Raw genomic sequence first — 24397 nt, 5'->3', positions numbered from 1 at the left:
TCCTCCACCCACACCTAAGGAAGGAGTCCTTCAGTCCCCAAACTACCTCCCTTTCTTTGGACAGGCCAGGAGATTTGGTCAGGGCCAGAAGGGCCGGGAAGAAAGAGGGCTGGGGGTGAGGGAGGAGGACTAGGAAAATGGCAGGTAAGCAACAAGCATTAAAGAGATACCTTTAGGCCAGGTGGACAGGGAACAACCTGGAGAGTAAGAACCCTCTTCCCTACCCCTTCTTCCTACACCCTGATCTAACTCCATTTGTGGCAGGATCTTTAGGAGGGAGGATGTGTCTTGGAAAGGTTTGGGGACCTTAGGTGTGGGGACTGAAGCCCCCTTCTCTGCTGAAGTCCAAACAGGAAGCATGGAAAGGAATGTGGTTGTCCTGCTTTCCAAACCACAAAGGAGGGATTGTCAGGCCTGGCCTTTGACACATGATACTAAATTGTCCCTTCTCTCTTAAAGAACCCCTACCTCATAGTCCAGGGGTGTGCATATTGGGAGTCTCCCTCGCAGAGACATCCAGTTAATGAGGCAGAAGGGTCCATATTTGTCCACTACTTCGCTATCAGAGGGTCCTAACTTCGATCTCACTCTCAGCTATCCTGCAGATCCAACCTTTTTTCTGTTTCCCTCAATCCCGCCCAGACTCGAATGTGATCTGCCAAATCTTTCCTCCACTTTGTCACGCCCCCCATTCCGGGTCTTTTAGTGTAAAACCACTTCCTCCCCACTTCTTTACCCCTCAGGCTCCTCCCCATCTTGTCGAGCCCCCCCCCAGGCTCCGCCCATCTCACGCTCCTGGCCACCACGGCAGCCAATAGCTGAAAACCTGATTTGCATAGCGGCGCGGGGGAGCTTAGGAGGGAAGGGGGAGGGACCAGGCGACCTCCTAAATCAAAGTTGGAAGGCGAGGACTGGGCGGAGGGGCCTCCGGGTGCCGGGCTGGGGCCGGCGGGGGGAGGGGGAGAGGGATGGGGGGCGGGCGCAGAGGACGGCGGAGCCGGCCGGACACGGACTGCTCCTCCGCTCCCTCCCTCAGCACATCTCCGCGTCCCCACTTCCCTCCTCCCCTCGCTCCGAGCAGCATCCTCTGCAGACCCTCGGTCCTCCTTCCCGGGGTCGTCCGGCTCCAGCGGCTCCCCGTAATTACCCCTCTTCACCGGCCAACCCGGGAACTTTCTCCACCCGCTCCCGGGAGTGGGGGGTCGCTTTTTTCCTGGGGCGGATTTTTCCTGGGGTTCACTGGGGGGCAGTCTCTGGAAAAGGGCTTGAGGGTCCCAGAGAGACGTCTGCCACCTGCCACCTGCCCCCAGGGGGCCTGCCGTCGGGTCTTGGCACCCCCTCTTCCTCTCTACCCCAACCATGACCGAAATGAGCGAGAAGGAGAACGAACCGGATGACGCGGCCACCCGCACCCCCCCGGGGACCGTCTCTGCCCTCCAGGAAACCAAGGTAACTCAGGAGAAGAGGCCTGGACCCCTGCCCGGTGCGCCCCCCAGCCCCGGCGCCCATTTCCCGACGCGGTCACCACCGTGGGCTCGGATGGCCCGGGGGTCACGGCAGCGGGACCCGTGTAATGCCGAAGGCTCTGCGCGACGACCGGGGCGAGGGGGTTCGCGACGAGGGGCCGCAAGGAGCCCACATCACACAAGCACGACACGCCCTTGCGCGCGTGATGAGCGGACGCGCTGCCGAGACCCTCCCGGGAGGTTGTAACTCGGCTTTGTTGGAGGGAATCGGCGCAGCGAAGGCGGCGGGAACGTGTAGCGGTGTGTAGCGGGTGTGGGCCGGTGTACGCGCCGGTGTGTGCGTGCGAGGCGCACCCCTCTCGCGCCCGCAGGTCTATGTCTGTAGCTCAGTCTGTCCCTCTGTCTTTGCCTGTGTCTCTCTGAAAATGTCTCTACAACCTGTTTGTCGGTCTTGGTGTCTTTCCCGCTTTCTCTATATGTTTATCTCTGAGTCTCTCCGGTTGTCTCTTTCGGACCCACTGCAGTCCTGCATTCCCCCCTCCCAACCAGGTTAGGCTCCGGGATGTGAGGCCACGGCCCGAGGTGCGTAGCTTCCGAGTGCGCGCTGGGGGCTGCCGCAGCGCTGGCCATCGCGGGCGGGGACCGGGGGACTGTTGTTGCGGCTCCAGAGCAGAAGGGCAGGCAGCCCCACCCCCCACCCCCGGAGCCGGACAGGGCGCCGGGGAGAGGGTGGGTGGAAGCAAAAAGAGAAGTCGTCGTAATTAATGAATGTCATAATTAACCCTAATTATGTATGATTGTTACTCCTGCGGGAGTCACAATGAATAAATTATTCCCCAGTGAAGGCAGGCGGAGCCCAGACTCCTGGCGCTGAAGGGATTGGGGGAGGCCACCACTTAAATTTAACCCCCACCTCTAATCTGTCTGCTTCCTTTCCAAGTTCTAGGTGCTCACACTGACCCGCAAGAAGTTCTGTGGGGGAGCAACATGAGCTGAGCGGGCTGGGGATGGGGAGAGAAAAAGAGGCTGTGTCAAGGGTGCTCTCTGCCCCCTCCCCAGACTTCAGGCCAAAGCCTCCTTCCCTCTCCTCTGCACCCTGGTGTCTTGTTCCCACCTGCTCCTGTTGTCCAGATGAGGAGGGGGGCCACTAAAGACCAAAAATGGGTGGGGTCTTTGGCTCCTTCGGTGTCAAGAGCTCTTTCCAATGTCTATCTTGCTCCTAATTCTGTCTAGGCCACCCCTCAGGGTATGAGGTTAATTCAAGGTCAAGGTCATCAAGAAAATGACCAGGGGTAGATGAGTAGGGGCAGGGTAGGGCCTGGCTGACATACCCCAGGTAGCGTTCCACCTTTAAACGAGAGGGACCCACTGGGTCTCCATGTCAAAGTCTTCAGATCCCAACTTGACCTTCTTCTGCCCCCTCCTGAGAATGAGACTTGACCTTCTTCTGCCCCCTCCTGAGAATGAGACTGTGGTCTCTCAGACCACAGAGTTAACTGCCTCTCAGAGACCCAGGTCTGTACTAGGAAAGGAATGAGGTGTTGGGGGTGGGAGGATTTTGTTTGTAACATTTGTGACAGCTTAAAAAAAAACAAAAAAAAAACAAAACCCAGAGGGTCCAGGGAGCTGAGCCCCATCCTGAGTTCCAATATCCCTGGCCTTCTCGGTTGCCTTCTAGTCATTCAAGACGGACATACACAATTCCCTTGCTTGCTTCCTAAGGGTATGGGGGCCTCCCAGGCCCTGCCTTTCTTCCCACAGGAGGCCTGGCTGCCCGCCCCCCTCCTTAAGAGCTCTCCAAAGGCAGGCGGGAGCCTGGGCCTTGCTGCCTCAGCAAACCCACAGGCTGCAAGCTCAGCCCTGTGGGCAGGGGGAGGTCAGGGCCCGGCAGGTCTGTACCTCCCTCCTCCCAGCCCAAGGACCATCCAGTGCCATCACCTCTGAATCTGAGCCATGGAGATCCCAAGAGCAAGAGGGGAGGGAAATTGCACACCTTGCCCTGTCCCTTTACCCCCCTCCCCTAAATCTCACCCCTGCGAAGGACTGTTATAACAATACAGGCTGGGCTGCCGGTCTGGGTGGGGGTATTCAGGAGGGTAGAAGTGGGCAGGGAGAGAATTCAGGGCCCCGCCAGCCCCTTTAGCTCCCCCACCTCAACCTGTCCCTAAGAAGCTTTGGTCTCCAGACTATAGGGCTTGGGGAGGGGGAAGGAAGAGGGTTGTGGCCCACCCAACTCAGCTTGAAGCAGGTACAACACTGCCCATTAGGCAGTGAAGCCAGCATTCCAGGCTTATTCGTCAGTGCTTGGGGTCTCCTGGGCATTTCTTGCCAGCCCAAGCCCAGTCTCCTTCCCACACTAAGGTTGGCTCGTATCCCTGTATTCAAGCTACTCCGTGACCCTCCTAGTGTCACCATTGCCATCTCTGGGTCCCCATGCCATCCTCCCGCTGGGTGGTTCCATCACCCCCTTTAGTGCCATCCCTGGGAAGACCCTGCCATGCCAACATTGCCATCTGAGTCAGCTTGTGCCACATCCGCCACCACCCACCGCCAGCTGCCTAGTGCCCTTTCAGGAGCTGGAGGGAAGTAAGGAGATGCTGTGGGGAGTTGAGGAATAGAAGGGACCATCCAGTATGTGGGGAGGTGGGGAGGAGGCAGGCTGGCCAAACCCAGCCTCTGGGAGGGGATTCAGAAGAACAGGCCTGGTGGTCCAGGCTCTAAGCCAGACAGGCTCCTGGTGCATCATCAGGAGGGAATAGCATCCAGGGGGGCCGGCTTGCCAGGGTACATGGCAACTTCTCCCCATGCCAGGCAATGGTTCCTGGGACACTGGGGACACCAAAAAGATAGCTGATGGGAGATAGGAAAAAGTCCTCTCTGGGAACTAGGAGTGCCTGGCCAGGCTGAGCCAAAATGAGGTTTCGGCACTCAAACTAGATGTCTCTGAGTGGACGGGCATCAAGCTATTTGGAAGAGGTGCCCCCATCCTGCTCTTCAGCCACAACCCTTGACATCTGCCAGCCACTCCAGGTAGTATGTTGTTCCTTCCTGCTTCTCTGCCCTCCTGGGATCTGGAACCCACAGCTGAGCCAGGGAGTCAGTGAGCAGAATTGGGGCTGCCCCAGTGCTGGGGAACATTCTGTTCCAGAGACCTCTGGTACCCTGCAGAGAGGTAGCTCTTGGCACTGGGGCCAAGGGAAGACCAGGAAAGGGCACAGGCTGGAGAGTGAGGCGGCTTAAAATCTCATTCTGTGGCGATTACTACAGAAACAACAGCTTTGGGAGGGGGGAACGTGACTGATGTCTTCAAATATTTGAAGGACTGATATGTAGAAGAGGGGAGTAGCCCTTTCGGGAGCCAAGGGAGGAGCAGAGCCGATAGGCAAAGATCTCAGGGAGGCAGGTTTCAGCTCTATATAGGGAAGCACTTTCCATGGATTGCAGCTGCCCAAAGATGGAATGACTGGCGCAAGAGAGGGTGTGCTTCCTGCCACAGGAGGTGACCAACAGAGTCAGACAACCACTCAGAAGTGACATGGCCAAGGCATTGTGAGATGATAGTGTGGGCTGGGGACCACTCTAGATGGCCAGTCTTTCAGGTTCCTTCCAACCCTAAATTTCATGATTGACCTGGTGGCCATGCCCATGGCATAGCTGAGAGGCAGGGGTGAGGGCCACGGCAGAGCCCAGAGCAGCGGGGTCCTTCTGGTCATTTGGACTTAACAGCCAAAGCCTCTGGTTCAAGTTCTGTCTCTACCACTTACCAGCTGAGGACTCGCTATGGGTGGGTGATTTAACTCCTATGTGCCTATGAGTTCGTCTGCAAAGTGGGACAGCGATTATCAGTGTCTCGGGGGTGGTAATGCCAGGATTAATGAGGTGCTGCTTATGAAGTGCTACCTCAATTCCAGTATTCTGACATGATAGCCCCTCATCATATCATTAAGTTTAGGTTTTTGCTTTCTGGACCCAGAGCCTTGTGTTGCTTAGAGAGCATCTGGTCCTGACTCCTTTCTCTTGGATGTGGGGAAACTGAGGCCCAAGAGTGGAAGTGAAGTGACCTGCCTTCAGGTGGTTGGTTTAGCTTTGCACCCACCTCCAGCACATCCTCCCAGAGACCTCTTGTGCTCTATGCTCTGGCCCCTGGGCAGAATCGTGAGGGCCTGTGAGAGCCTCCAACGCCACACTGGCTCACAGAATACATTTGTGTTCTAATTAATTGTCCCTCTGGCCCTCCACTTCTGCCCTAACACCCAGGTATCTGAGGCCTGGGGCCCTGCTTCTCTTACACACACAAAGAAGCCCACAGTGCTATCCAGGAAGCTGAATTTGGAAAGAGCTGGGGAACTCAGCCCGCCAGACACCCCAAGGCTCTGTCCTCCCAGCTGGCACACTGGGGCCTGCCTCATGTCCAAATCTCTCTCTCTCTCTCTCTCTCTTTTAAGTAGACCCCATGCCCGCTGTGGGGCTTAAACTCACAACCCTGAGATGAAGAGTCACATGTTCTACTGACTGAGCCAGACAGACACCCTTAAATGTGTCCCTAGGCCACACAGGCTGCTTGATGTGCCAGTTGGGAACCCTGGCCAAGTCTCCCTGCCTGAAGCCAGGCCACTGGCCCCTTTTATCTATCACTGATGGGAATATGTGGGCAGGGGTAAGGGGGCTATCGATAGGAGGGAAGAGGTTCCAGGATCTGGCTAGAGATGTTTCCAGACTTCACTCTGGGCAGACTCAAGAAGGGTATGCTGGGGTGAGCAATGGAAGTAACCCTGGCCTCACTGCAGAATTGACCCCGTGCTCCAGAACATGGGCTGCACGTAGGATTCCAGCCACTGGGTCATCATTCAGTCAACAAATATTCACTGAGAACCTACTATGTCCTGAGGCTGTGTGTGTGTTGTGGGGGGCCGGGAGGATGTTAAAGCAACTGTTCCTGCCCTCAAGGGGCTCCAGTCTCCTGGAGGGGGGGGATAAGAAGTAAATGACCACCACGTAAACCAGATTGGATTTATAATGGAAGTCAGTACTAGGTGCAATGGGCCCCGGAGTGGGAGTGGTTATACTAAATGGAATTCCTGGAGAAGAAGAGACATCTTCCCAAAGGAGGAACAGTCGCTGGAAACCCCGAAGGATAAAGAGGGTACTCACTGGATAAGGCAGAGAAGAGGGCAAACACAGCAAAAGCTTGGAGGAATAAAACATGGTTGAGTTCAAGAATCCCCATGTCTGGGCTGCAGGTGGAAGGCATGGGTTGGAAGGGAAAGCTTGTCCAACTTGCAGAGTCTCATGATTGGGGCAAGGGCCTTGACTGTGTCCTGAAGAGCCATGAAAAGTTTTTAGCAAGGTCAGGGATCACCTCCCTGGCAGGTGTATGGAGAGCAGGGGGAGATGGGCAGGGTGGAGGCAAGGGGTTCCGGACCTGAACTAGGGCAGGGTTGTGGAGGTGATGAGGGGATTATATGTGCCGGAGAGATATTTTGGAGGAAGAATCAGCCTTGAGGATGAGGGTCCAGGATGACCACTCCCCCACTCTCAAGAACACATGGAAAACTGGGGACCTGGCATGTTTTGTTCAGCCCCCAAAGTGTTACTATTTTTTTTAAGTTTTTGTTTTTATTTATTTTGAGAGAGTGGGGAGGGGCAGAGAGAGAAGAGGAAAAAGAATCTGAAGTGGGCTCCTGGTGTGGGGCTCAAACTCACGAGATTATGACCTGAGCCAAAGTCAGGCACTTAACCGACTGAGCCACCGAGGTGCCCCCCATGTATTATTATTTTATTTTATGGAGAGAAAGAGAGCACATGCGCAGGGCAGAGGATCTTTTTTTTTTTTTTTTTTTTTTTTTAAATTTTTGAGAGGACAAAGAACATGAGCAGGGGAGGGGCAGAGAGAGAGAGGGAGACACAGAATCCGAAGCAGGCTCCAGGCTCAGCGCTGTCAGTGGGAGCCTGAGATCATGACCTGAGCCAAAGTCAGATGCTTAACCTACTGAGCCACCCAGGCACCTGGGGAGTGAGAGAATCTTAAGCAGACTCCACACTCAGTGTGGAGCCTGCCGCAGGCTCAATCCCATGACCCTGGGATCATAACCCGAGCCAAAATCAAAAGTCCCACACCCAATCAACTGAGCCACCCAGGCACCCCCAAAGTATTATTCCTTTTAACTCGAGTAAATGGTACACCCATGCAATGAAATCCTGCGTAGCCATAAACATGAATGATGAAAGTCTTTATGTATTGGTATGGAATGATTTCCAAGATTTACTGTTAAGTGAGAAAAGCAAGGCTAGGAAACATAGCACACTACCATTTCTGCAATGAAAAAAAAAAAAAAGGAAATAAAACCTCTTGAGTTTGTTTCCATCCAAATTCACATAAGAGTCTAGATTTCTTTTGAAAAAGTGGAAAACCTGGCACTGCTGGGCTGGCCCCGAGGACAGGCCTATGTTGTCTGGAGCGCACCAGCAGCTGCTCTCTGACCGGCCAGTCCCCCTTCCGCCCTCACCACTCCAATCTTGCGGGCCCAGCCAGAACCCCTTGGCTCATGGAGGTTACCCACCGGGCTCCCGTGGGCATCCGGGAGTGTGACCACCTTCCGGAACGTGGCAGCCTCTCAGTACTTCATCTCACCTCTGGCCCTCAGCCTCAGGCTGCCACTGACCAAGGAGACATCCTGGCCCAGACCTGGTCCCCTCTGGCTTCCACTTATAACTCCCCACCCCCACCCTGCTTCCCCTTTCAGCTCCAGCGGTTCAAGCGCTCACTTTCCCTCAAGACCATCCTCCGAAGTAAGAGTGTGGAGAACTTCTTCCTTCGCTCAGGCTCTGAGCTCAAGTGCCCCACTGAGGTGCTGTTGACGCCCCCGACCCCGCTGCCCCCTCCCTCCCCACCACCGGCATCTACAGACGGGAGCTTCCCTACCCCGGCCCCCTCCCCTTGCCCAATCCCACGGCCCCTGGCACCACTCAAACCAGTAAGGCTGCACAGCTTCCAGGAACACGTCTTCAAGAGAGCCAGCCCTTGTGAGCTATGCCACCAGATCATTGTGGGTAGGTGCCTGGCTTGTCAAGGAGAGGGGCCAGGGTGGGTGTGGGGAGTGTTCTTAGGGAACCGTCTGATGTTGGGCCCACAGTCCTAACTGTGCCCCTCACGCTGGGTGGACAAATGAGCAATTTTGGGGGGGGGTGTCCAGTGTCGCCGTGGGTACTAACAACTCAGGCTTCGGTGCCTTGACTGTATGAGGGGTAAGCACTAGACCCCGAGGCGGACATGAGGATGCCCAACCCCCCCTCCTCTGTCCCATGGCCTAACCTGCCCTCTTTGCTCCTTGCCCTCGGATGCCTCCTCCTTTGCCGAATCCCTCTTGTTGACGCCAAATTCTTCCCAGGAAACTCCAAGCAGGGTTTGCGGTGTAAGACGTGCAAAGTCAGCGTCCACCTCTGGTGCTCCGAGGAGATCTCCCACCAGCAGTGCCCAGGCAAGGTGGTGAGTCGGGACCATGCAGGGCTGGCTGCCTGTGAGTGCTCCCCGGGACTGGCATGTGGGGGAAGGAGCGCCCCCCTCCAGGCGGGTTCCTCCTGTGGAGTAGTCCTTGGGCTTGGGGAAGGCCAAGCTCTCGGTGGGCTGTGACATCCCCATGCCCTCTCTCTGCCCCCTCTTGCCTTAGTCCTCCTCCTTCCGTCGAAACTTCAGCTCCCCCCTCCTGGTGCATGAACCACCCCCAGCCTGTGTCACAAGCAGAGAGTCCCCACCCACTGGTGAGTGTCCCCCCCATTGCCCCTGATCCCACCGTAGTGTGGTGAGAAACCCACACGTTCCTCAGATGGGCACCTGAGTTGCATGGCTCTTCTGGTTCTTGGCACTTCCCTTCTCTGAATGCCCTTGTCCCGAATGTAGGGTTCATTCATGCATTCATTCATCCATCCATTCATTCATTCATTCATCCTTCAACAGGCATTTTATCAACACTTGCTAAGTGCCAGGCACTGTGCTAGACATGGGGACACAGCACTGAAGAAGGTGGAGTTCATGGTCTAGTAAGGGAGCTAGACATGAAATAGATAATCACACAAATCATCCATTAATCACCATTGGCACGAATGCCTGAACCGAGAAGGATAGGGAATAGAGGATAAGGTAGGCGCTGTCCTCATCTGCAAGGATAGGGAAGGTGTCCAGAGATATGAAGGCTGGGGAGTTAGTCCAAGAGGATCTGGGGAAGACTGGTGTGGGCAGAGAGGGGCCTGGGGGAGGGATGGGGCAGGTGGTTAAAGGAAGGACATCTTGGCTGGGGCCGAGAGAGTGAAAGTGATCCGGGGCTTCAGGGCAGAGCAAGGCTGGCAGCTGGGTGCCCAGCCTTAGGGTGGCTCCTTGGCAGGGGCCAGCGGGAAGGTAGACCCCGTCTACGAGACGCTGCGCTATGGCACCTCCTTGGCACTGATGAACCGCTCCAGCTTCAGCAGTACCTCTGAGTCCCCCACGCGGAGCCTGGTATGTCAGGCACCAGAGGGGCGCCTGGGGGGCAGGAGTCTCTGAGGCTGAGGGTCCGGGGACTGAGCCCTCCCCCCATTTGGCCCCAGAGTGAGCGGGATGAGCTGACCGAGGATGGGGAAGGCAGCATCCGCAGCTCAGAGGAGGGCCCTGGCGACAGTGGTGAGTAGAGGTGGGAGCCAGAGGCGGGAATGGAACACAGTGCAGGCCACTCCCTGCTCCCTGACGCCCTGGCCCTGCCCTGGCATCTCTAGTGTTCACAGCCCCGGCCGAGAGCGAAGGGTCAGGACCAGAGGAGAAGAGTCCTGGACAGCAGGTGAGGTGATGCTGGTGCTGAGCCCTCGTAGGCCAGATTGGAAGGGGATGTCCCTTCTTGTCATTGATGCATAGGTGGGCAAGAGCATGGTGAGTGGGAGTATCACCGCTCCATCATTTGTCCTCAGCCTACGGGGATGGACAGTGCCAGGGTGAGGAGGCAAGGAAGGCAGGGGGTATTTGCCCTCCCACCGCGGAGCCAATGGCTATCGTGCCCACTCCTGGGCCCACTCCCCACGAGTGGGCAGTTCCAGGGTGCAGCAGGCAGAGGAGTGTTCCCCTTCTCCATCCTTGGCCCAGTCCCCCAAGGGTGAACACAGAAGGTAGGAGAGTCTGACCTGTCCCTGTCATTGACCCAGGTGCACTGTGTCCCACCTCCTAGCCCACCTCTCCCCACCCCCCCAGAGAGGGTAAGGTCAGGGCAAGTGAACGGTGGGTGGAGCGAGGATTGTGTCCCCCTCCCGTCACTGATCCAGACTTTTCCACAGCCCGCAAAACCCCCTCTGCGGAAGGATGTGGGGCCCATGTACTCCTATGTCGCTCTCTACAAGTTCCTGCCCCAAGAGAACAATGACCTGGCTTTGCAGTAAGTCCTCTTTGTGGTCCGGCCCCCCTGGACAGCCACCTGGCTCCAACCTCAGGGCTCTGCTCCCAGACCTTGGAACATGAGTGTGAGGGGGACCTTCGGGAACCTTCTCCTGGCATGCTTGAGGCAGCTGAGCCCAAAGAAGAGCTAGACTGCCCAGAGTCCAAAAGGGACTGGTGCTGATGTCATATCTTCTGCCCCGCCTGGGCTCTGTCCTAGAGAGAGTCTGCTGTACCTGTGGTCACAGTGTCCTCCGAGGGCGTCAAGAATCCTCCCCCCGCTGTGGAGGGGGGGCATGCTGGGGACCTGGGGGACCCAAGATGGTTAAGATTCAGAAAAGGCAGGTCCCTCCTGTCCATTTGCGACCCCAGCTCTGTCCTCCCAGGCCTGGGGACCGGATCCTGCTGGTGGATGACTCTAACGAGGACTGGTGGAAGGTGACTTGGCAGGGTGGGGAGGAGAGACACCCCGGTAGGCACCCGACCCTTTTCCACCACTTCAACTGGCACTGCCCCACCTTCTCTCTGGCCCCAAAGACCACCCCTCCTCCCACCACGTGCCCTAGCCAAGCCCATAGGACCAACACTTGGGACTGGCTCTCACCTTGACCCTCCCTGCCTCAGCCTTGTCCCCCTACCCACCTCATGCCCATCGCAGTCCAGAAGCCACCCTACTGGGGGCTCTGGATACAGAGAGCGCAGGATCTGGAGTTTGATGGCTTTGGCTCTGAGTTGCATCAATGTGGGGCGGGGGGCTCTGGTGCTCATTGCCAGCCTCATCCCCAGGGGAAGATTGGCGACCGGGTTGGCTTCTTCCCAGCCAATTTTGTGCAGCGCGTAAGGCCAGGAGAGAACGTCTGGCGCAGCTGCCAACCCTTCTCCGGGAACAAGGAACAGGGGTACATGAGCCTCAAGGAGAACCAGGTGAGTGCCTGGGCTCTGCAGTGGCTGGAGAGGTGGACATGGGAGAGAGGCGGTGGGGGCACAGGCGACTGCCCTGGAGGAGGACACTGCAGCCTGGCAGCAGGAGGGAAGGCAGGTTAGAAAGGTGTGACCGCGGGGCCTCCTGTCAGGCCCTGCTGGGAATCGGGGCTGGTGACCGACACAGGCAGGGGGCTGAATGTGGTCAGAGACAGCTTGGGGGAGGGAAAGAGCACTGGATTAGGAGTCTAGAGGCTTGGGTCTGAAAGCTGGCTATACCTCTGTCTTGTTGCATAACCCCCAGCAAGCCCTTTTCCTCCCCTTCCCCCCTCTGTGAAATGGGAGTTCTGCCAGGGCGGTGGGGGCGGGGTGGGGGGTGGAGGTGGAGCTCAGGCCAGCCCCAAAGTGCTGCTCGGTGTCTGCTGATGTTCTGGTCTTGCTGCCGTGCCCAGTGCCCTCATGGGATCTGCTCCCATCACCCCAGCTGATGTCTCCAACCACATCTGATCCTGGTCCCATCATTCCCCGGGGTGGCCCCCTGGGAGCCATCAGCCGGACTCGGGGCCAGGGCTGTAGGCAGGTGCCAGGACTCAGCTCCGTGTCTCTCCCACTCAGATCTGTGTGGGTGTGGGCAGGAGCAAGGATGCTGACGGCTTCATCCGCGTCAGCAGCGGCAAGAAGCGGGGCCTGGTGCCAGCCGACGCCCTGACCGAGATCTGAGAGGAGCCAAGAGAACCCAGATGCCACCCCTGCCCGAGCCTGGCCCTTGCTTCTGGCCCTGGAGAGGAACGGGCATCTGCCCACACTCTTCCTCCCTCTGCCTCTCTCCTAGGAGCCACCCCCCATGGCTTGGGAGCCCTCTGCACAGAGGAAGGTTTTATTTCTTGGGTCCCAGGGTGCCCTGAGGGAGTTGCTGCTCTGGGACTCGGGGGTGAGGAAGGAGGAGAAAAGTGGGAGGGAATGAGGAAGTTCCAGGTGGGTCCAGCCAGTGCCCAGACACCCCCAGTTGCCATGCTGAGTGCGGCCCTGGGGAGGGGGGCATTCCTGAGGAATTTTCTCGCTGCTTTGTCCAGAGAGCCTTCTCATGTCCACACCACCTTTGCATGCCCGGCACCATTCCCCCCTCCCCACAGAGCCTCTGCTTGGGTCTATGTGTGTGTGACCCTGCGGCTGCCGCTTTGGAAGTGGGACCTTGGGAAGGTGACTTCCCAAATCCCTCAGCTCTCTGCCCTGGGTTGGGAGGGGATTCGGGGCTGCAGGAGGATCCTGAGTCCACCTCCTGGTGTCCCCACCTCTGTCACTCCATCACTCCTCAGGAAAGTTCTGCGGAAATCTCTCCTATTACTTGAAACCTGGGCGGACAGAGGAGGGGAGGGCCGAGTTCCGGGGATAGCGCTGCAAACCAGAGACTATCTCCTCCAGTAGAATAGAACAGCCTCATCGTACCCTTGTCCACCGGAAAAGGACACTCAAGAAGGACATGAACAGAAACCGACTGAGAACAAAAAACAAGTCCCCGTTTCACTGTCAGGACTCTGCAAGTTCCCTGGTCCCCCATGGCCAACCAGCCCCAGGGAGTCAGTATTTCCTAGTTCCTGTCCCAGGCCTCACAAGGCCACCCCCCCCCCCCCCAGGAGCCCAGCCCTCAGGACTGACTTCCAGATGGCCCTTCCTCACTCCCTTTCTCTGGGCTTTGTAGGAAACACTGCGACCCCTCCTTCAGTGCAGGGGTCCCTCTTCTGGCTGTATCTGTGCCCTTGTCCTGGACACAGAGTTCTGGGAGGAAGAGGGAGTGGGAGATAGTCAGGGCAGCAAATCATTGCGTTTGGCCACCAGGAAAGGAAGGGGGTAGGCACCCTGTTGGTGGGTTGGCACTCATGAAGAGGACCCCTCCCTTTCAGGTTGCTTTTCTCTGGTGCCAACCTCCCTCTCCCCCCAAGCTCAGAGCCTCCTCTTGTGCCCTTGATCGTGCCAGCCAATGCCAGTCCCCGTCCTGGGCACAGTCACACCCTCCCATACAGTGGAAGGGACACATTCTCCTACCCACTGGCCCCCCGCTCCACTTCTCCCCCTTGGAGGGGGGTTCAAGCCACACTGCCCTGTTTGCTGCCATGGGGCCCCCCTCAGCAATATCCCAGGGGCGGGCCCAATGCCCACTGTACATAAGGCTGCATGATGGGTCGGCTGGGGGCACTGCTGAGCCCCCAGGCCCCTAAATAAATGTTTCTTGTCCCAACCTGTCTGCTCTGTGTATCTGCTGGGGAGAGAGGAAGCAAAGGTCCAAGGAGTGGGGCGGGGGCTGGAGGTTCCAAAAGAAGGCAAGCCTGGAGGTGGAGGAATTTGTGGCTCTCTGACAGGTGGGGCGCTGGAGCTGGCCCAGATGTTGCAGGGGTCCCCATACCTCCCCACTCCCTTCCACCGCCCCAGCCTGAGATGGGGGATGGGGGGGGAGCTTGAGAAGAAAACAGGGCGGCAGGGTGGGGGTGGGGGATGTTGCGGGAAGTTGGAAGGGGAGAGGGTGGGGCTGCGGTCACTTTCAGGCTGGATGCGCACCCGTGTCCCCAGGGGGGCGGAGAGGGCACTCAACCATGTGCATTAGGACCGTTTCTGCCGACCCAGCGACCCAGCGGTGCCCTCCGAGACCACCCGAGGTCAGCCTCGCGCCCCCCAAGCCCCAGGCAGAAAGGCTGGCGGCGGGAACAGTCGCCGACAGTGGGGCCCTGAGATGACTCAATCATGCCCGTCATCGAGAGCCTGGCACGAAGGGGGCCGGCAGCGGCGCCCCTCCCGCAGCGGTGCCCGCCGCCCACCTGCTCTCGGCAGAGCTGCCTCTTTCCCCTCCGCCCGCCTGGCCGCGTCATCGCCAAGGCAGGCACGTCCTGTGCTATTTATAGGCAGAGGGGAGCGCAGAGGGAGGGAGAGGCGGGCTGCGGGGGTGCCAGGGCAATGCCGCCAGTGCCGCCAGAATGCAGGGGGTGGGGGCTGCCCCTTCTGACAGGCACCCACCGGTTCTGCCTCCCAGCCCCCCTCCCCCCCCCCCCCAAAGCAAGGTAGGCCAGGTGGGACCAGACGCTGAGGTTTCTTTGGGACCTTTCACCCAGGGAGGGTCCTAGAGCTCCGCGGGTGAGCCAGAGGAGGATGACCTCCTCTTTCTAAGACCTCTGATGGGGGGAATGAAAACAAGCGTCACAAACCCAGGCCAGTGGCTTAAAGAGAGGGGACCTCACATAAAGTGGCACCTGCCGTGCTTGGAGAACCATGCCAGGAATTTTATTTAATCCTTTCAGTGACCCAGTGAGGAAAGTGGTGGTCTCCCCTTTTCACAGATGAGGAAACTGAGGCCCAGGGATATTAGGTGGCATACTCAAGGTCATACAGCTTATCCAGCCCGACCTTGCCCCTTTTATATAGAGGGACATTGAGGCCCAGAGTGGACCAGTAACTTGCCCAAGGTCACCCAGCAAATTGGTGACCAAGCCAGTCTCAGAAATCATGTCTCTTGCCCCCCCCCCCCCCCCCGCCCCGGTCCCTCAGTGCCTTAAACTAATGAGATGGAAATAGAGACGCCCCAGGATACTGGGCCACGGGCTCCAGGAATCGAAAGCCCACCCCACCGTAGAGAGTGAGAGCCTTTCAGCCAAGCCTTCTACACACTCCACTTGCGTCTGCCACCAGCAGGCAGCTGGCCTGGACCCCCGCCTCCTCCCTAGCCCATTTGCCGCACTGCTGAGTACAGCAGCTTTTTCGGGTGGCTGAACCACTAACGGCGTGCTCACAGCCTGGGGGTTGGGAACAGCTGGTGCCCCCACTATAGCCTCTGCCCTCCTCTGTGCCCACTCTGGGGGTAGCTGGGCCAGCAACACCGTTGGCCTGGGGCAGAGAATGCCCAGGAAGCTACTGGTGGTGCCAGCTCACCATTTGGCTCCGTTGTCTGCCCCACACATGCCCTCCCTCCCTCCATCTCTGCCTGAGCTTAACTGGGCATATGTAGTATGAGGCCAGACTTCGGAGAGATGCAAAAAAAAGGGGGAGCCTAGGAATGGAGACAGGAGGCCTAAAAGAGCAGAGAGGTGAATACCAGAGGTCGGCGGGGAGGGGGGAGGGGGCGGTGACACAAACAGAGTGAGCCCTGCTGTGCAGCCTTACCCACCTTGCTAGCACTACTCCCTTTGGCCTTGTCCCCCTTCTCCAGCTCGTGGCCCCACAGCAGCTGCCCGGCACCTCTGCAGCGACCTACTCTGAATCATAGTCTCCCACGTCGTCGGGAGGGTCAAAGGTGCTGGTGCTCACGCGGTGCTGAGATTCTGGGGAGTCATTGGCCTCTCTGGGCCTCAGTTTCCTCCCCCAGAAATGGAATTGGATTTGCTCAGGGAGTGTTTATCTGAGGGCCGTGAACCCCTTTAAAGGGTATGCAAGTTCTAAGTTCTAAGACCTTGAGAGAATGGACCTTTCTTTCCATCAGAATTTCTCCAAGGTTCCAGGACCTGGAAGAGATCCAGTGGTTACTTTAGGGGATCGGCCTGCTAAGGGGGCCCTCCCTGACACTGCCCTAGGAAGGGGTTGGCGGCCCATGGAAAGAAGTAACCTCCAGGCCTGGGGTGAGCTTCAGAAAGAAGCGATTAAATCCAAGGCTTCCCAAGAGATAGGCTCCTACCTCCCACCTCAACTCCTTCAAAAACAACCCCAAAAGTGAGGGTTTGCTACACCTGCAGCAACCTGCGAGAGAACAGCACCATCTCCTGGTCTAGGGTGGAAACCAGTTTTGTATTGCAAGTTTCGAACGCCCAGTGGAGGGTCCCATGCTTGGGTTACCTTTTTCTCCTTCCTGTCGTCCCCCCACTGCCTGAGGGCGTGGAGGTGGGGTGGCCTTCAATGCCCTTCCTCTTGTGGCCCAGCCAGGCCTGGGAAGGAGGTGTCCGTGTCCTGCGATCCAAGCTGGGAGCTTGACCAAGACTCTTTCCCTTCAGCTTCCCCACACTTGGAACGCAAAGGATTATAGTCAAGAGCTGATGGATAAAGTTCACACAGGTTGCTACAGTGGCAACAGGGAAGGAACCCCAAAAGCAGGTTCTGATGCATATGGGTGTGCATAAGACTCTGGGTCTTTGAGTCTGGGCTTTCCTGTCCTGGGCTACCCACCTGCCCCACCCTGTCCAGACTGGACGAGGACCCTAAAGACATAGTAGGAGGGGTCTGGTGTTCCCAAGAACACACTAGTCCTGCCTTCCTCACGCAAGTGCAGATGGGAGCGTCTGCCCACACATCCCCTGAAGTCCCCTGCTGGCCTTCACACTGGTCCTCAGGAAAGGGGAGGGCAGGAAGGAAACCAGGACAGGCATGCCAGTCCTCCCTGTGCCAAGAACTAAAGGAGATGGTCCCTTCTGTGCAACTTTTCTCCCCAGCCTAGACTCTGGCCCTCCATTTAATTGGCCGACTGATGCTTCCCACCTGGACATCTGGCCATTGTCCCTAACCCAGTTGGTTCCTTCTGACACCAGAAGCGTCACCTGCCCAGTCCCCCAAAGCTGATCAATGTCTGCCAAGTCCCATTTTACTTCAACATCTTGAATGCATTTTCCCACTAACACAAGCCATGTGAAGCCAGCATTTCATGTGTTCCCTCATCTGCGAAGTAGAGAAGGTAATAACCCTACTTTACAATGTTATGAAGATTAGAGAATCAATAGGAGTCAGTGTGAAGTGCCTAACAGTCCTTGGCTCGCAGAGCAGATACTTTACTGAAGAATTTATTGGCGGTTCTTACTACCAGCTAAGTGGCAAAATAAAATTTACTATTTACAAAAGGGGGTATGAATTCATTAAGCAACTCACAATGGCTTCAACAGGCTTTCACATCATGTGCCTTTATTTCAATTTCTGCTGAGAAAAGCTTTTTCCTTTATGCCCTGAGATGGGTATAAACCAAAACACTTAAAATTTTTTTCCAGGTCATGATCTCACGGTGAGTTTGAGCCCTGTGTCGGGCTCTGGCTGACAGCTTAGAGCCTGGAGCCTGCTTGGAGTTGTTTCCCTCTTTCTCTGCCCCTCCCCTGCTCATATAGCCGCTCTCAAAAAATAAACTTAAAACAAAAATTACTTTTTTTCAGTAATCTTTGTACCCAATGTGGGGCTCAAACTCACGACCCCTAGTTTAAGAGTTGCATGCTCTTCCTACTGAGCCAGCCAGGAGCCCCCAAAAATCCTTTTGGTAGGAAAAAAGTTTAGAAATTGGGATGCTCCAAAGACCTCAAGGTCTTTTGGGGAGCTTGGGATGGGGTCGGCAGTTAAAGTCCAGGTGGCATAGATTCTGGGCTGGTGGCAGCGGAGTTCTAGCATAGACTTCAACCCTGGACCCCAGGGCACAGTTGGCAAGTGCATGCATATTACTTTCTGATGACTTTGTATAAACAATGTGACAATTGATGTCACAACTTCTGTTGGTTCCCCATCAACATTTTACACCACTTCCGACATGTCCCCCACTGCCTGCCGTGAAGGGCAGTTTTCAAGCACAGGATTTTGGAGGCTTGGGTAGAAGCCATTCTTCCCCTCCCTTCAGATTAAGCCCTATACTCAACTAAAACAAGATAAAAACAAAAAACCCTCTCTCCCACGGATGGAGGGACACAAGCACAACCAGATGCTGGGAGTCAAGGAAGAAAGGAAGCAGGCACCCAGGAAAGGCCGGCATCCCAATGCTCAGTGTGGTTAGTTCTGACCCTCTAAATAGTGAAGACCAACCACACGGCCAAAAACTCCGGACGCAGAGACAGACAGGTAAAGATTTGTTTTATTCAAGAACTGATCTGTGTTGCTGCCAAAGTCACTATGTACGGACAACAGAGAGGAGATTTTATTTCTTGGTCTCTTCCTCCTTGGACAGAGTCTTGATGATTTCCTCCTTCTTGGCCTGGAGCCTCTCTTCACGGCGCTTGCGTGCTTCCTTGGTCTTAGATCTGCGGGCCTCAGCCTGGTCACTGGATGATGGAAGAGAAAAGATGGGTCAGTTTGAGAATGAATGAGCTGCTCAGTATACAGAAGCACAGGCCCAGACCTCTCCCTTTGAGCCTAGTCAGCTTGAGGAATGAGTCATCAGGGCCACCAAGAGCTCCTGCTTCCACTAACCCAGTCCCTACCCTGCAATGATGGTAGGTGGTGTAGGGAACAGAGGAGGACAGATTTCTAACACAACAGCTATGATCTGGACAGACTGCTGTCTGACAGACAAGCTGTCAAAGCAAGTCAAAATTATACATTAGTGTATTTCAAATGTCTCAGAAGAACCTTTGTAATAAAGATCAAAGAACCTGCCCCCACGACAGAGGCCAATTCCTGAAAAAACTTACGCCAGAAGCTTCTTGCGAGCCTTGTCTGCCTTCAGCTTGTGGATGTGCTCCATGAGAATCCGCTTGTTTTTGAACACATTACCCTTCACTTTCAGGTACAAGCTGTGATACCTGCAGGGTGTAAGGCGCAGAGGCTCTGGTCAGTGATGGGATCAGAGGCTGGCCCGCGTCTGCTCCTCTACACCAAGTCCCTAAGTATGCGAGGTTCCTTTCCTCTCTGTTCTGTACGGACTGTTTCCCCCAAATCAAGACTTTTTGTGCAGTTTCCAGATACAAGAGGTTGCCTGGCAGGTAAGTTCAATTTTTGGGTTATTCTGATGGTGTGTGTTTTGGGGGAGGTGGGGGTAGGCAGACAACAAAGGACAGAATGGAAGAATTTTTCTTAAAAAGGCCTAAGACAGGAGTGCCTGGGTGGTTCAGTCCGTTAAGCATCCGACCCCATAATTTCGGCCCAGGTCATGGTCTCGAGGTTCGTGGACGAAGCCCCGTAGGATTCTCTCTCCCTGTCTCTCAAAATAAACATTAAAAATATTAACAAACGTTAAGACACGGCTCCCTCCCCAAGGCCAATGGAGGCAGATTGCGGGTCTGTTCAGAGAACAAGCTGTCAAGAGTACCAAATGAGTCTCAGTGGGCCAAGAAGAGGGTGTGCTTACATGTGGCGGTCAATCTTCTTAGATTCACGGTATCTTCTAAGCAGCCGGCGCAGAATCCTCATCCTCCTCATCCAGGTTACCTTCTCAGGCATTCGGGCATTGGCAGTACCCTTTCTCTTACCTGTAGGGAAGAGAAGTTAAGCCCACTGTAGTGCCCCTGGGTCTCAAGTCCATTACTAGAGCCAGCTGACCGGTCACAAGGACAGCTACCAATTTCTAATAGACTTTATAATTCACTCAGTCATGTGGCAAGTGCCCGAACTCATTTTCAGTACTATTAATTCCATTTTACAGATAATGAGACTAAGCATTTCTTTCATTTATTCATTTTAAGGAAGCCTCAACAAGGCTACTATTCCCCATTCACTTGGTGCATAACGTGTGTATGACAGGGTGTGCACCGAGGCAGTATGGTAAGTTAAAGGCGGTGTGACCTTCACCTCCCTAAATTATCCTAACCCTAGAAAGTAGTTTTAGAATTTGCTGGGCAACGTTTTCAAATACCCAATAGAATCCTTGGCATAGTGTAGGGGCTCAATAAACAGGACCTCTTTTTACTAATACCTTCAACTCCAACACTATCGTCAACTTTCTGATTTGCACACAAAGAAAGCTCACCAAATATCAAGGAGTAAGAAAAGGGCTTAAGAGGAGACAAAACGGGGCGGGGTAGACCCTGGATATAGCTCAGTCTAGACTCAGGCAGCTCTAATTTGAGTCTTGGAGAAAGGGGAAGAACACACTTACCAATGCCCATATGTCTGCCCTTCCGGCGGGCCAAAGTGTTTTTCCGGCATCGAGCCCGGGAATGGACAGTCACAGGTTTCCGGATGATCAGCCCATCTTTGATCAGTTTCCGGATCTGCTGACCTGGGAAAACATAATGTATCTAGTCAGTGTGCTGGGGCCTAGCCCCAAGAATACCAGTCACGATCCAGAGTCCAAACAGGACAAGCCAGGGACATCGCTCACATCCCTGGCCCAGTGGGCTCAAAAATGATACAAATACTAGAACTTCTGCTTGTTTCTCTTCTGTTAAGATTTTCCCCCCTATCTCTCGAGATGTTTTAGAGCACACTCAAATTTTATGTACTTAGGGACGTGTGGTCAAAAGTGTGCAGATATGGCCTAGTCCTTCAGATCCTGTCTCAACTATTACCCACTGTTCTCAAGATTAGGATATTTTGAGCACATATTACAATGCCACAAATTCAAACTGGTTAAGGAATTCCCTGATATTGACCAACCTTCTTTGCTTGACCAAACTTTCGTCAGGCTCCCAAACCACCTCGTAGGCCCACCTGTGCACTTCCTTGTAAATTCTAGTTTTTTTAAGAAGCCTGCTTAAGTCAATTTAATTAAGCAGAAGCCCCTACCCCTGATAGCAGATCAGTTTCTTCATCCACCAACATTTCCTAGGCAATGCCTGATCATCCCGGCCTGGTCTTTAGCAACAACCCAGTTAGCTCAGTTTAGCCAGAATCCCCCTTGACACTAAGGTTTCCTTTTAATAATCTTCCATACACTGACCCTCACATCACCCTCCTTCGCCATGAATTCCTACTTGACCATGCTATGTTCAGACTGGACAGCCATCTGTCCCCCAGTGTAAAATCCCACTGCAGTGGTCCTACACTTGCAGCAATGGTCCTGAATAAAGCCTGCCTTACTATCTTTAACCAAGATCGTTGAACACTTTTTTCTGCAACAATGACTACATGGAAGTAATGTGGGTTATGTTGCTATCTGCAGGACTGACACCTGTTTAACTGCCTTGAATAATCATATGCCACGCGGCCTTTGCTAAAGCCTGAGGCCCCAGGTCTGCCCAATCCATCACTTCATCGTTTCTCTGGCCACCTCTACTCCCAGTCCTTGTACTGTCTCCTCAAAACTCCTTCACGTAGCTGTAAAACAGAATATCAACTCTAGCAATAATCATAAATACGACACTGGGTTGTTTCATTGACTTCTATCCTGTCATTCTGGCAAATGGCAGGGACAGGACCTCTGGCATCTCCAAATTTCTTGGACCCTCCATTTTAGAAAACCCCAGACTATGAGCTTTCCTAGGTTTGTTAAGAGTCAATACAATCGTGAAATCTTTCATCTCATAAAGAATGAGGAAGGGATAAGGTGAAGAAGATCCCAAGAACTCACGGGAGTTGGCATTGGCGATTTCATTTGTCTCATTGGGATCCAACCAGACCTTCTTTTTGCCACAGCGGAGGACACTGGAGGCAAGCCTCTTCTGAAGCCTGAGCATACTGTGACAAACAGAAAATACTATCAGGCCCTGGAATCCATTCCAGGGCAAAAACGAGCATCCCCAGCAAGACCTGCCTTCCAATCATTTAATGTTGTGAAACATACAACATGGAAAGTGGATGATGTGCAGGCTCTCAGTATTCAGGGCAAACATCTCTTTCTCCAACCCCATATTAAGTATCTTTCCTATAGCAAGACCTTTGTTAAACCCTGTGCTGGGCATTCCTGTGGGGCAACGGGCTGTCCTGGAATGAAAACAAAGCCCAAGCTATTCCCTAACTTTTCTGCCTCAGGCTTCTCCTCTGGAAAAAGAGGTAAAACCGGATAAAATTGGATGAAGAGGGGGCTTCTGCCCTTCCTGGACTGAGCTCTAAAAACAAGCGTCTAATGTGAAGAGTCCGAGGCCGGTGTATCTGGTTTGCTAATCCTTTGCTTCTTGGGTCAGTTTTCGTCTTACCACAGTAATAAACTTATGTTCTGCTAGCCTTAAGAGTTTTCTTATGTACCGTCCATGGGGCGGAAGGCGTTAAAGTGCTAGGGATCGCCTCACTCCAAGCAGTCTTGAGGCCCGCGGCCTACGAGAGACGTGTCCTACGTCACATGGAAGCAGAGACCGGCTCCGATTCGGGGCACCCAGCTAGTAAGGTGACCACAGCCTAGTCCCCGCCGCAGCCCTTCCTCTGCCTGCGCAGGTCACCCGCGATCCGTATGGGGCACGGGGCCCTCCCTCCCCGCGGCCTAGAGTTCTCGGGACGCTCTCCCCCATCTCCTCGAGGCCGGGGCCTAGTGTGCTCCGGCCTAGCCCAAGCTCCGGGACCGGCTGCTTCAGGGCAGCCTCCACCTCATCTCTCCCACCCGGGGCCGTGGAAGGAAGCCCTGTCGCCCTCCCGCACCTCCGATCAGCTAGAATCAGAGGCCCACGCGCCCTCACCTCATGGCTGCGGCCGCAGCGCCGAAAGGAAAGAACTCGCTCTGGCCAGGCTCCTCCCATTATCTGTGAAGGGGAGAGCCCATCCCCTTCTCCGCTTTCTCCATATTCCCCTCCGGTCCTTTCATCTCCTGCCACCCTAAACTTACTCTTATCCTCTGTGAATACCGAGATAATACAAGCGTAGTCTCGGGAATCTATTTTAAACTTAAAAACATACAAAATATACCCTCTCGGTGAGGCAAAGTGGTATAGCCCGACTTCCTACTAGGCATGCGCAGCAAGCGTACCTGATCACGTGGGTAATGGTAGCCGGAAGTTACGACTGGATGGGCGCAGGCGGGTTGTAGTTTTGCTGGAGTGGCCTATTCTTTGCAGGCGTCCTGGATTCTCAGGAATGATGTTTTATTAGCGAGGCGGGGCGGGGCGGAGGTGGGGGGGTTGGAATTAGTGAATGGAGTGAGAGAAGATAACGAGCGTAGAGATCAGTTAAGAGAAACCTTTTATTCACTGTCGGAGTACATTGGGAACCCGTGCAGCACAGGGTAGATCACCAAAGACACTAGTTTATGTTTTTGCGCCACTGCAGTCCTTTATCTCTTAGTGTTTCAGTTTGCTCCTTTGTAAAGTGTACGTAATCCTAATATTTCTGTCATCCCTTGTGAAAACCATATGAGTTAATTTGCAAAGGAGGACATGAAGACAAGCTCCTTGGTGATGGGAACCAGTCTTGTTTGGCTCACACTGTCTGTACTACAGGAGGCATGGGGCTCTGCATATAGTAAGCATTTGAGAAATAGTGCATTGGCTGAGTGAATGAATACTTGTGAAAGTTAAAAAAAAAAAAATGGAATGACAGGGACATCCATAGTTCTTTTCTCCTGCTCTTAAACACCCAATGCAAAAACCTGAAGAGAGTATTCTAGGGTTCAAGAAACCTAGATTTGAGTCCTGGGTATAACTACTTGTTTGGCTCTAGCTAATCACCCATCTCTATCATTTGAACTTTCCTGGTTGCTAAAGAGCTGAGGAGAGGAAGAAAAGCAAAATTTATGCCACTTCTTCAGAACAACACAGTTGATGTCATTCTCATTTTACAGCTGAGTGAGGTAGAAGAGATTGAAAATCCAGGTCTTTCCAAATTCAGTATTCATGCTTTCTCTCTCACACCAGGTTCTCTTGTGTCCAAGGGACAGATTAAACCCCTGCTTAGGGTTGGATCCGTTCATAGAACAACGCTGACGTACTTCATCCTTACTCACCCTCAAAGTAATGTAATCAGAGAAATGACTTAATCGGCCATCCACTTGTAGAACCCAGGGTGAGAAGGAGTCAGTGTATTCCACAGTTTCTCCTCCAGCAGGAGACAGCAGGCTGGCCTTTATATTCAGGTCACTGAACCTGGGCAAATCTTGTCCATT

The 24397-nt window shown here is 54.6% G+C and overlaps 2 protein-coding genes across 2 annotated transcripts; one reads left to right on the top strand and one right to left on the bottom strand.

Annotated features, from left to right (window-relative positions):
* Positions 1 to 1001: 1001 nt before the first annotated feature.
* STAC2 (SH3 and cysteine rich domain 2) lies at positions 1002 to 14002 on the top strand. Its single transcript, XM_047081732.1, has 11 exons — positions 1002 to 1449; positions 8210 to 8516; positions 8855 to 8952; positions 9134 to 9224; positions 9845 to 9957; positions 10047 to 10119; positions 10212 to 10273; positions 10761 to 10858; positions 11244 to 11295; positions 11644 to 11781; positions 12394 to 14002. Exons 1-11 carry the CDS (start codon positions 1360 to 1362, stop codon positions 12496 to 12498), a joined length of 1227 nt encoding a protein of 408 aa, XP_046937688.1. The 5' UTR covers positions 1002 to 1359; the 3' UTR covers positions 12499 to 14002.
* Positions 14003 to 18550: 4548 nt separating this feature from the next.
* Positions 18551 to 22995, bottom strand: RPL19 (ribosomal protein L19). The gene is made up of 6 exons (XM_047081175.1): positions 22980 to 22995; positions 21941 to 22047; positions 20528 to 20650; positions 19781 to 19901; positions 19125 to 19235; positions 18551 to 18755 (listed from the first exon to the last, which is right to left on the bottom strand). The coding sequence occupies exons 1-6, from the start codon at positions 22982 to 22984 to the stop codon at positions 18632 to 18634; spliced, it is 591 nt and encodes a 196-aa protein (XP_046937131.1). The 5' UTR covers positions 22985 to 22995; the 3' UTR covers positions 18551 to 18631.
* Between the last annotated feature and the right edge of the window lie 1402 nt (positions 22996 to 24397).

The sequence above is a fragment of the Lynx rufus genome, unplaced genomic scaffold (assembly GCF_022079265.1).
Source record: "Lynx rufus isolate CCGP_SWC_20201006 ecotype Redwood Valley unplaced genomic scaffold, mLynRuf1.p SCAF_18, whole genome shotgun sequence".
Taxonomy (NCBI): domain Eukaryota; kingdom Metazoa; phylum Chordata; class Mammalia; order Carnivora; family Felidae; genus Lynx; species Lynx rufus.
Note: the sequence above shows the minus strand (reverse complement) of the source record. Positions and strands in the feature narration are given on the sequence as shown.

Bases quoted from the DNA above. Each gene is read 5' to 3' on its own strand.
- STAC2 (XM_047081732.1), top strand. From the start codon at position 1,360: ATGACCGAAATGAGCGAGAAGGAGAACGAACCGGATGACGCGGCCACC. The intron at 8,517-8,854 runs GTAGGTGCCTGG...AATTCTTCCCAG, and splicing joins ATGCCACCAGATCATTGTGG to GAAACTCCAAGCAGGGTTTG. The intron at 10,274-10,760 runs GTGAGGTGATGC...ACTTTTCCACAG, and splicing joins AGAAGAGTCCTGGACAGCAG to CCCGCAAAACCCCCTCTGCG.
- RPL19 (XM_047081175.1), bottom strand. The intron at 19,902-20,527 runs GTAAGTGTGTTC...TCTTCCCTACAG, and splicing joins GGGCAGACATATGGGCATTG to GTAAGAGAAAGGGTACTGCC. The intron at 18,756-19,124 runs GTAAGTTTTTTC...TCCATCATCCAG, and splicing joins GCTCGCAAGAAGCTTCTGGC to TGACCAGGCTGAGGCCCGCA.